The sequence below is a fragment of the Vigna radiata genome, chromosome 7 (genome assembly GCF_000741045.1).
Source record: "Vigna radiata var. radiata cultivar VC1973A chromosome 7, Vradiata_ver6, whole genome shotgun sequence".
Taxonomy (NCBI): Eukaryota; Viridiplantae; Streptophyta; class Magnoliopsida; order Fabales; family Fabaceae; genus Vigna; species Vigna radiata.
Window position 1 is genome coordinate 33,744,033 of NC_028357.1, and position 11,095 is coordinate 33,755,127.

The following is an 11,095-nucleotide window of genomic DNA, read 5'->3' on the forward strand; positions in this document are numbered from 1 at the left end:
TTTCAAATTTCAATCCAAAATGGTGATCTTCGAAGGTAATCGTCTGTTTTCATATTTTTCAAATACATTATATGGATTTCTTAATTCTAAATATATTTTTTAATTTGAAAATAACTTCCAAAATGTATAATTTGAAACGTATTTAAAAAAAAAATTGAATATAAAAATATATTTTGAATTTTACAATCTAAAATATATTTAAATATTTTAAATTGTGTGTTTATATAAATTTTTAATATCTAAAATTAGTTATCAAAATATATAATTTGGAATATATTTAAAAATATATTTTAAATTATATATTTTGAAAAATATTTCTATATCAATTACAAACTTTAAAATATATCTTGAAAAACCTTTCGAATACACTGTGTCTGAATGCATTGTTTGTTTCTTTTTTCAGGTGTCCAACTCACATGTTGTAAACTAAAAAAACAGTTAAGTCAGTTACAACATGTCTTAACTTATAAAAACTCTAATTTTTGTTCTTTTGCAAGTGAATACATATTATAGATTATTTCATTTATGTTTTGGTTGTTTTTTCCCTTTTTTTTGCTACACTCTTTTATAGTATCAAGAGCACAATAATGATATGTGTAAGGGAGCTTGTGTGTGATGAAAAATAGGTGTTGAGGAAAAGAAATCCGAAGAGGGACTTCAGTTATTGAAAGTTCTTTTTGGAAGAACAAAGGGTTGAAGAAATTTCCAAGTCTTAATCAAGAAGTGAACATGGTAGGGTTTCGAGGAATGATAAGGGTGACTTCCGGTTTTTGATGGCAAGATGTTTGATAATTCACACATCAAGATACAAGTCATATTTGGTTGTCAAGATGTTGTAGAAGTTGTAACTAAAGTTTTAACTAAATTAAGCTCAAAATCCATTCATGAAAGACAAAATAAATCACAAAAGTACAGGTTCTTCGTCATGTCAGCTAAGAGTTAACTCTATTTATATCAATTTAACGAAAGGGATCTAATTGATACAATTTATACTATTTTAAGATAAAATAGAAACATTTTTAAAACATGATACTAAACAAAAATTCACCTCTTAACATGAGGAACGAAATAAGTATTTAAACCTAATAATAATAATTATTATAATAATAATAATACAATATTTTTCATGTTAAAAATTAATTTTTATTTTTTTCTCTTCTTATAATATTTTTACAATTATATATAATATTAATTATTATAATTTTCTATTACTTTTACTACTAAGAATATTTTAATAATCTTTAATTTTTACAAATTAAACAATTTTTTTTATTTGTTTTCTACACTAATTTTTATAAACTTTACTTCAAAATCCATTATCATTCACTTCCAAATCTGTTAAAAAGAATAATAATAAATTCATTCTCAAATCTCTTCAAATTCATTTACCCACTCTTCCTTCTATTATTTTTTTAAAGTGAACATACCTTTAAAGAACCAAAACATATTTAATATATATATATATATATATATATATATATATATATATATATATATATATATATATATATATATATACCTTGTCTAATTTATTGTAAAAATTATTAATATATTATTTATTTATTATTTTATATTTATTAAAAATATAATTATTAATAAAAAATTATCAATTAAATATAATAATTTAATTTATTATGCTCTCCACTTTCTTCCCCTTTTTCCGCAAGAGAAAATTAAAACTCAAAATTTTTCTGCATATGTATAATTATTGTTTTCAATATTTTTTTTCCTTCAACAGTACATTTCTATCTACTAAAAGTACAGAGTATAAATTTTCTTTTCACTTTTCTCCCGTGGAAGCCACTCACTGTACCTTCATTTCTTTTCACTCTTCATTTACAAATTTATGATTTAGGTTTTTATATTTTCAGTTAAAATATTTCCAAAGTGGAAAAATTCAATCTCATTCAACTCATTCTGGATTTGTTCGCTTCCATAGTTCCTGGGTTCCTGTGGCTCCGTTGCTTCTAGTAACTCAATTTTCTCCTAATTGCTAAATTTAAATTACACGAAAACCTTTTGTGTTTATTTGCCAAGTTTTTGTGATGGTAAATTGTAAATTTGATTAACAAATATTATATCAAACAAGCTTTTGCCATAGTGTTTAAGGAAATGTTAGAAACTAACTGAAACAACATATCCGTTAAAAATAAATAAAGTATACATATTTAAGGATTAAATTTTCTTTTGATAATTATATGTAAGAACACATGTTCGAAAGGAATGAGTAATGTAAAATATAAAAAGTTATGTTTAGAAAATTTCTATTTATTTATTAACTTTTTAAAGACTGATTTAAAAAACACTTAAATTGAAAATTTGAAAACCATTCAACCTTGACTATGATATAATTTCAGTATGTTACAATGTAAAATTTTAGTCTCCATTATTAATTTCTCCAGGAAACAAAACAGTGTCAAAGCTTTCAACGATTCAAAGGAGAAACTAAAATAACCATTCAGATGAAATGGTGGTTCGGAAATGGGGGAAGGAGGAAGAGCTTCCCTTTCTCTGTGACTGTGTGGGTTGGGAGAGGCAGAAGGAGCCTGCGTTCAGATGCGGCGTTGGAATCCATAGCAAAAGCTTCAGAAGACAGAGTTCCCAACATAGTTCTCTACAATTACCCTTCCTTTTCTGGGGCATTCTCCGCTCTCTTTGCTCACCTATTCCACACTCGCCACAATCTCCCATTCCTCATACTGCCCTTCTCTGCGGTTCCCTCTCTCGCTTTCAGGTTCCCTTCTTCTTCTACTCTATAAATTTCCTTTCTTTTTGTAATGGGGTTTTGTCTTTCCTGTTGTGGAGCATTTCAAGTTCTACTCTCTGTGCTTTACATCACTTCGAGCTTGAAACCATGAGATGGGGTGCTGCAAAGTTTTGGTATATCCGTTCATGAACTTATATATTTGTGACAATAGGGTTGAAGATTTGTGCACTAGTGGCCTTGAGACATGTTATCTACTTGACTTTATTCCTCCAAAGGAATTCCTCTTCGACCTTTCCCGTAAATCAAAATGCAAGTAGGTTAATTTCCCTTGGAATTGTTTTAATGCTACTATTGTATTGATTTTGTGTAGTTTCTCTTGTTGTTTTCGTTGCATATTAATTTAATTAATTCTTTTATCTATCTAGGATTATTGGGTTTGATCATCGGAAATCTATTCTTAGACATATTCCCCCTGCCAATGTTTGCCCTGAGAATATTATGATTAATGTAAACCTTGAGAAGAGTAGCTCTAGGGCTGTTTATGAGTACTTTACAGGCAAGCATGTGGATGTTAATATTTCTGACGTAAGTAAAAATATAAGTTCTTTTATGTGCTTTAATTCTCCAGAATCTCATGCAACCATGGCTGAAATTTTGAAAGATGCCTGAATTTCCTTTAGGACGAGGCTCCATGTTTGGTGGACTCAAAAGACAAGGGCCGAATGGAGCTAATTCTTAAGTATATTGAGGATGGAGATCTTCGCCGATGGAGCTTGCCTGACATTAGGATGTTTAATATTGGACTGAGTGAATGGCGGTCCAGGTTTAGCTGCATTTCTAATCCATACATGTATAAGCAGGCATGACTGTTCTTCTTTTAAGATTGTTTCTATGTTTCCTTCTTCTTGTTACTGTTGAGGGGAAATTTAGAGTTTATTCAGACTAAATGGATTAAGAAACAAGTGTATTAATCCATAGTATTTTCTTATTCCTAAAGAGTATATAGTTTACTTAGGCCATGTCAAATAGCTTGACCAGGCTAATTAAAATGAATTTTGTTCAGTAGGAATTTTACAACTATTATTCTGAATGATACAGATTGTCAACATGCATTTCCATGTTTTCTGTCAGCTTTGTCATTTATCTATCTCCTACTTGGAAAGGGAAAAATACATTTTGATAATTTAATTGGTTGTTTGAAGTGAGCATGATATGACTACTACAAATGCAGAATTTTCTATTACACTTGTCACAGTGCCATACACTGATATCACGAGTCGTGGCACCATCTACTATGTTGCTTCCTTGCTATATAAGACTTGTGTAATATTTCAAAAAGAAAAAGAATCTTTATCATTCTTCGTGTAAGTTATTGTCAATTTCTCTCTACTTATCCTGGCTTTGCTGAATTTGTTCTGTTCTTTGAAAAATCTTCATTGCAGTTGCTGGAATTAAGTGCTGAAGATTTAATTGCTAAAGGATATTCATATTGCTCTGCTCGCCAAAATGCTGCAAGCAAATTGCTGGAAAAGGTGTTCAGGGTTCGACTGGGTAGAGGATTTTATGGAGAGTGCCTGGTAATATTTCAGTATACGATCATCTTAGTTTCTGTTGTCATTGATATGACAACATTTTTATTTCTTTAAGTTTCTGCTGTTTTAAACTTAGTTAATTATGAATGAAAGTCAAATTTGTGTCGTGAACTTTGTCTCCTGCTTTTTAATGCTCAATTTATAACTAGTGTTTTCCAATTAATTGATTATAGTGGCAACATATGATGTGGTAACCCCACCCCAGTTTGGCAGTTGAGATTTATAATCAGGTCTTGTTGCCATGATTGCTGTGTAGGGAGTTCGGGCAGATAAGAATTCCAACTTAAGTGATGAAATTGGCAAGCTTCTTAGTGTAAAAAGTGCTGCTAGTGGTCTTAGGTGAGGTAATTTATTGAAAAGAAAGGTTTATCAAATTTATGTATAATTTTATGTTGTAGCAGAATGATCTTCCCATCTGGTTGTCTTAGAGCCACAATTGCCTGCTATAAACGAATTACTGAATTATATAATCTTATCAATTAGTTTTTATTCATCATTGACAGGCCAATAGGGGCTGTGATATTCATGCAAAGGGATAATCTCAAAATGTGCTTGCGTACCACTGATACTGCCACTGATACCTCTGAAATTGCAAAGGTGTGTTTTCCTAGTTTCACACATTGATACATTTTTAACACTTCGCAATACATTGACGAGTTTTCTGCTGTTGGAACCTGAAGGCGTATGGCGGAGGTGGTTCCCCAAGTTCCAGCTCCTTCATGATAAGGATGGATGAATACAACCAATGGATTAGAGGGAATTCATCTTGATGATTCATGGGTTTGAATTTCAAATGTTGGCTTGAACTTTGTAACACTTATGACAGTGTATACTTGCTTCCTGTTCCTTAAATTGCATGTAAAGCTGATCATTCGGTTAAAGGGATTTGTTCAGGAAGAAAATGACGAGGTAATGGCACTTGCATTCTCCAAATGGTATCCAAGGTAATGGTCATGTTATCAGAACTGGTCCATAGACTTTCCTGATATTGTTGCTGCATACGGCGAGACTGAGAGAAAAGAAAGTAGAACATGGAAGCATTCTATTCTAGGACATTCCGGTGATGATATTCAAGTTCAGCCAATTAGAAAGAAGAATTCCTGACAATTTCTTGTTAGTTTGAGACTCCAATACTGCTGCTGGCATTGTTTCTTCAACCACCAGTTACCAACTTCACAGCATTTAGCTGAAGTTTATGATTAATATTGCAAATTTTATCATTTTCAGCCAAAGTCTGTGATTGAAAATATTAAGGAGCATTAAATAATAAGTGAATATAGTCGGTTTTTTTTTTTTTCATAAGTTTACCTTTTTAATGTGCTGATTTTGGGTTGCCATGTTTGGGTTTGTTTGACAAATATTGAACTTTTATCCCCGTTTGTTTGGGTGATAAAATTTACCTATGATAAATTTAGTCATTTTTTATTTATTTTAGTATGAATTTTTGGCTGATAAATTATGTCAACTCTATGCAAAATGCTAACATTGTCATAGAGGGAACCAGAATAATTTTTCAAGCACGAACTAGCTTCCTCTGTGATACCAAAACATTGTGTAACGCTTCGGCAATTTAACCATGGAGTTCTTATGAGTTAGGTTATCGAAAAGCAAATGTATTTATTGATATAAGTAGTCAAATCAATTTTTTTAAGTTATTCTTCAACTGTATAGTTCTCTAGATCCCTCTCATTTCGGCCCTCTCATTTCGGTGTATGTTCGATTCGTCCACGTGTCCCTTCTATTGGAAGCCTGTCAGAAGCCACTCTTTGTTCATGTCTCTTGCACCGATGATCACTCTCCGTTCTCATCAGTGTCCGGGTGTCACACATTAAAAACAATAGTTTAACCGTCTATGGTTGAATGTGTTTCTATTAACTGTGAGTGAAAGGGAAAGTTTGAGGTGATATATCCTATTAGAATGTTTCGAGTTTCCACCCATCTTAATCTATTCACTATCTTAGCTTATGCCTTATGAAACACAAAAGGGTGCATGTAGAAAGTGGTGTGGGTGCATGTAGAAAGTGGTGTGGTAATTAATACTTAGGTCTATGCGGCTAATCGAGACTCATTACCTAAAGTTTAAAATTTATACATTATTAAATTATGCTCATGTTTTCCAATTATTATATAAACAAGCTAGTGAGAATAAATGTTGACATATAACTCAAATTTATGATATTAATATATCATTAGTTATTTAAGAAAAACATTACTAGTTCCAAAGTTCTCAATTCGACTAAAATTATCATAAGGGTGTCCCTGTATACAATTCCAATCATACAAAATGCAAGTCAAATTTGTTATACAATATAAAGTAGAAGAATGAGGAATATGGTAAAGTATGTATTTATGTAACTATATATATATACATATATACTATTTTTATTTTTGAATTACTTTTATTGTATTTTTTTAATATTAACAAAACAAATCTTTTAACATGCAAAATTTAGAATAATATTAAAAAAATCTATAATAGAAAACTGTGCTCTATTTTGCCTCTGAAATTTACTACAAATTTGACTTGAGCACCATTTTTTTTCTCTCAATTCTTAATTTAATTGAAATGATATTATTAAAGTCACCATGAAACCCCTATTTCCTGAGAAAATGAAATATATACAAGTTCTTCTTGAGTGTTGCAACTATGATGAAAAGGCTTAATAAGAATTAAAATACAGGGCAGCCATCAACCACTATGCCCTTTGCTGTAGGGCAAGTTGCAAGGGGACAATGCTCCCCATCATTTCCCCACCAAGAGATACTTCTGTTTTCAATGCCCACAGCGAAGTAGAGCGCAACAGCCATAAAAGCAACCCCTGCATCAAGTGCTGCTGAAAGAACATAGTTGTATCTCTGCCACCACATCTTCCTGTAACGGAAGACAAAGAAGTTGAAAATGGTTCCAATTATAATCCAAGCATTATAGTTCATTGCTGTTGCCGGTGGCATCATCCCAGTTGCCCCCAGAAGGACTGGAAGATTGATCAAAGGAATCCATGACTGCTTGGGGAATGCCTTGTGCAATAGCCATACTAGTATCGGCCCTATAGCACCTCCAAGGAAAAACCAATTCAATACTCGGTAGTTTCCATCAGAACCAAAGATCCTCCTTGGTCCCACCAGACCCCAGATAACTGATGCATCAAAGAAAACACGATCACTTGGACATGTCCAGGGACTGTCTTCAGGAAGAAGATCTCTATGGCATATGTTATTGACAGAGTTCAGCAACCACCATGCTACACCAGTGCTTATGGTTCCAGCAAGTATTGTACCGATGAACTGCATCGTTGAAACAGTAGACATGTAATATATATGAGTATAGTGCAAGTTAGTTTTGAGTGACATAAAGGTATGATGAATATTCCTTCAATGTCAAGTCACAAAATTTGAAGGGGTTGAGGTAAGAGGAAACAAACATCATGAAAATACCTGTACTAAAAACATTGATCTTGGAGGGATCTTCATGTAGTGGCCAAGCTTGAAATCGCTGAGGAAGGAGACAGCCTGAGCCATGCTTATATAACCAAAGGTTTTGAAGCATACATTTGCTATTGGTCTTCCGGGATAAATGAGACCAAAGATATACTCGGTAATAATGTTTAGTCCTGGTGTCTGTACGCAGAGCAGGAGATAGCATGGTATTTAAGATACTGAGAAAAGTGTGTTTTGATCACAGATTTGGAACAATGAAAAGTTGTCTCTGATATTTAGTGTGTGTTTTAGGTGTGTGCATATAATAAAACAAACAGTGAGAAATAAAGATAACGTACATGTCACATATGGTGCCAATTTTTTCTGTACAAATAGAGGGACTAAAGGAGATTCCAGTTTATATGTATTCAACATTTTCTTGATAAGATGAATTCGCATTTTCTACAAGGGGAAGGGAGCAAAAGTTGCAAGATTTTAACCTGGTTTGTGGTAGCAGTTATGACGCTAATTGGGAGTGTAAATATAAAGGCCAAGGCTGTAGCAAAGACAAGTCCCCACCACGGCATCTGAACCTGATCATTTAGAAAGATGCATAGCATGAGAGAAACCAGAAGCGTCACGCCCAGCATCACATAAAACCACCAAGAAGGTATGTCTTTGTATTTTTTCATCAGTCTTGTGTGGATATCTTCTTTACCTTTTGCTGCAGCACGATATCGATCCATAATCTCCCTGCATGTTTAAGTCCACTTTACTTAACATTTTTCAAACCATATAAGGGGTTTTATGTAATGTAAAAGGGTGTCAGTATAATGTTAAAAGAAAGGAAGGGGATTTCTGCAGTTCTCTAAAAATGACAGTGATGAAAGAGTAATTTAGTCTAAAGAATATAAGAAACAACTAAACAACATTGTTAAAAAGTTTGAGTACTGATTCATAAGGGAGCATTATTTACCTTCCATAGAAGAAAGCAACATGTGTAAGGGTGGATGATATGGTGGCAAATCCAAATCCGTAAGTGAGAGAGAAGAACACACTAAGATTAATTCGACCTTGTTGGTGATACTTGTCAAGATCTAGCTCAAACTTTTCGTTGACAATTGCAGATATGTTGTATTGTTGGCCATTGGATGTGAACAAGTCAGATGAGAAAATAGGAAACCTATTTGCATTGTACAAGTTGAGGCCCCAGTATGCTACAGGAATCACAACATACACTATGACTGAGTAGCCAACAAAAATATTGACAATGGCAAAGAAGGGTGAGATGAGAGGGCTGAACAAGAATGATGCTACAGCAGACCAGTCTAGTGTGAATGCACCAAGTCCCAAGCCATTCATTCCAGAACCTAGCTGCTGAGCCGTGACTGACTTGGAGAATATCCAACACACCCATGATATGTTTGTGAGCGTTGAGAAGAAGAATCCAGGGATCACATACCAAAAAAAACTGCAAACCAGTGCAATAAAGAAAAACTTTGCCCTCGAAAACCTGCGATCATCTTTCTCATGCAAAGCCCTGCATATATCAACAAGGTTTGTTCTATCTAAGTACACTAAGAAATTGAAAATGATACACAAGCAATATATAGTTATAGAACATCATACCGGAAAAGAGAGACCTGAACGAGGGTACTGGGCCACCACATGTGGGCAGGCTCCACCACGTACTTCTTCAGCAACCCTGCCCAACCGTATCCTAACACCTGCACTCACATCCGCCAAACCCAACTCATTCACATTCGTTCAACATCACTGTCACCTTTTCCAAGGAAAAAGGTTTAAATGATTACCTGAGTGGTGATGACGAGGAGCCATGAAGCAAGGAAAGATATTTTCCTACCGTAAAAGGCTTTCACGATGTTTATGATGCCCACCGCGTAGGGCGACCCGGACCCGAATGCGCTGCCTGCGTTGGCGAATATGGTCACCAGGACGTGCTCCTTCATGTTGAAGGGGCCCGGGTTAAATGAGAACTGCCTCGACCCGAACCCGGGGATCCGGAAAGTGGTTTTTGGGAGGAGCGCCGCCATTAGGTGGCCGATGGGGAGGGTGGCCACCTGCACGGTTATCTGAGTGATGACGAGTGGCTCCGTCCGGTAGGCGAAGAACTGGTTGAGGAAGGACAAGAGGGAGCAGGAGACCAAACCCAGGAACCACATTCGGAAGGTCCATACCGGTTGGGTCGGGTCATCCGTGTTACTCACCGTTAATCTTACTTCCTCTATCGGAGACTCTTCGTCTTCCACGTGTGCCTTTTCTGGGTCTTCGCTCTTCGCTGCCGCCATTTCTACACCTACGTCTTCTTTCATTCAAAAGTTACTTTTCTCTCCTATTTATTATTATTATTATTATTATTATTATTATTATTATTATTATTATTATTATTAATTAATTAATTAATAGTCTAAGCTGTTATAGTTAACCGAAAATATTGGGATAAATGGATTTATCTTCCTACCTTTCACTAACCAATTAGTTGATATTTGGAGCTGTTATTAGGAAGGTAAAAAAAAATGATTTTGGTTCTAGTTTTTAAATTGATAAATTAGCTTTTAAATTTTAAAAAGCATGTGAATTCTATCTTTCTTTCAATTTTAGAATGGTCAACACTTGTTATTGAATATTTAAGGAAAATAATACGTTGATACTCTATTTTAACACTATTTTGACAACGGCCACATGGCGTTTTTTGATTGGTCCTGGTTTTTGAAAAAATAAATCATTTTCTGATATTGAGGTAGGGACATAATCGGAACATAGGGTGTTTGAAGATGGCAAATTTCATTTGGTGCTCTTCATTTTTACGGTTTCTCTTTCTCTTTGGTTCACTCATCATCTCTTTCGTTCACTTTCACTTGCTCTTTCGGTATCGCATCATCTATTTTGTTCTTGGGTTTGTCTCGCATCATCTATCCATCCAATCTGGTGTTGGGTTTTCTCCTTCTCTCGTTTCTGTCATTTTCAGTCCTAGGTTTTCTCCTTCTCTCGTTTCTGTCATTTTCAGTCCTGGGTTTTCTCCTTCTCTCGTTTCTGTCGTGTTCGGTGTTGGGTTTTGTCTTTCTCTCATCGTCACTGTCGACGTGTGGGTCGGACCATCATTGTAGTGGTGTGGGTGGTTGTGTGAATCTCGCGAAAGGTTGGTGTGTCGTTGTCGTTGATGAACCATTGCGTGGTATTTCGTTGGTGGTGTTTTTCTGGATTTCAAGTAAGTGCAAGAATGTAGTTTTTTAAATCTAATCTGTAATAAATCAAGAGTGTTGTACCCAACCAAGAGTAAACCACTCATTTGAGCATCTCTCTCACACCAATAAATCATATCAAATAAGTTCTAAGTGTGTTGTACCTCAGACAGTAA

At 34.4% G+C, this 11,095-nt stretch overlaps 2 protein-coding genes across 3 annotated transcripts; one reads left to right on the forward strand and one right to left on the reverse strand.

Moving 5' to 3' along the window:
* The first annotated feature begins 2,397 nt into the window (after positions 1-2,397).
* Positions 2,398-5,592, forward strand: LOC106767423. Of its 2 annotated transcripts, none has more exons than XR_002668628.1 (8): positions 2,398-2,734; positions 2,919-3,020; positions 3,133-3,292; positions 3,388-3,567; positions 4,150-4,284; positions 4,556-4,643; positions 4,803-4,896; positions 4,980-4,994. XR_002668628.1 is itself a non-coding variant. In XM_014652313.2 (8 exons), exons 1-8 carry the CDS (start codon positions 2,463-2,465, stop codon positions 5,067-5,069), a joined length of 1,116 nt encoding a protein of 371 aa, XP_014507799.1. In that variant the 5' UTR covers positions 2,398-2,462; the 3' UTR covers positions 5,070-5,592. The 2 variants fall into 2 exon arrangements, 1 of the variants encoding a protein (XP_014507799.1); XM_014652313.2 differs by having other exon boundaries at positions 4,556-4,638; positions 4,980-5,592.
* A 1,211-nt stretch (positions 5,593-6,803) lies between these two features.
* Positions 6,804-10,021, reverse strand: LOC106766347 (oligopeptide transporter 4-like). Its single transcript, XM_014651081.2, has 6 exons — positions 9,531-10,021; positions 9,346-9,443; positions 8,693-9,256; positions 8,217-8,469; positions 7,735-7,917; positions 6,804-7,584 (listed from the first exon to the last, which is right to left on the reverse strand). Exons 1-6 carry the CDS (start codon positions 9,897-9,899, stop codon positions 6,970-6,972), a joined length of 2,082 nt encoding a protein of 693 aa, XP_014506567.2. The 5' UTR covers positions 9,900-10,021; the 3' UTR covers positions 6,804-6,969.
* Positions 10,022-11,095: the final 1,074 nt, after the last annotated feature.

Bases quoted from the DNA above. Each gene is read 5' to 3' on its own strand.
- LOC106767423 (XM_014652313.2), top strand. From the start codon at position 2,463: ATGAAATGGTGGTTCGGAAATGGGGGAAGGAGGAAGAGCTTCCCTTTC. The intron at 3,021-3,132 runs GTAGGTTAATTT...TTATCTATCTAG, and splicing joins TCCCGTAAATCAAAATGCAA to GATTATTGGGTTTGATCATC. The intron at 4,639-4,802 runs GTGAGGTAATTT...CATCATTGACAG, and splicing joins AGTGCTGCTAGTGGTCTTAG to GCCAATAGGGGCTGTGATAT.
- LOC106766347 (XM_014651081.2), bottom strand. From the start codon at position 9,899: ATGTGGTTCCTGGGTTTGGTCTCCTGCTCCCTCTTGTCCTTCCTCAAC. The intron at 9,257-9,345 runs GTATGATGTTCT...TGATATATGCAG, and splicing joins GTTCAGGTCTCTCTTTTCCG to GGCTTTGCATGAGAAAGATG. The intron at 7,585-7,734 runs GTATTTTCATGA...TCAACGATGCAG, and splicing joins GATCAATGTTTTTAGTACAG to TTCATCGGTACAATACTTGC.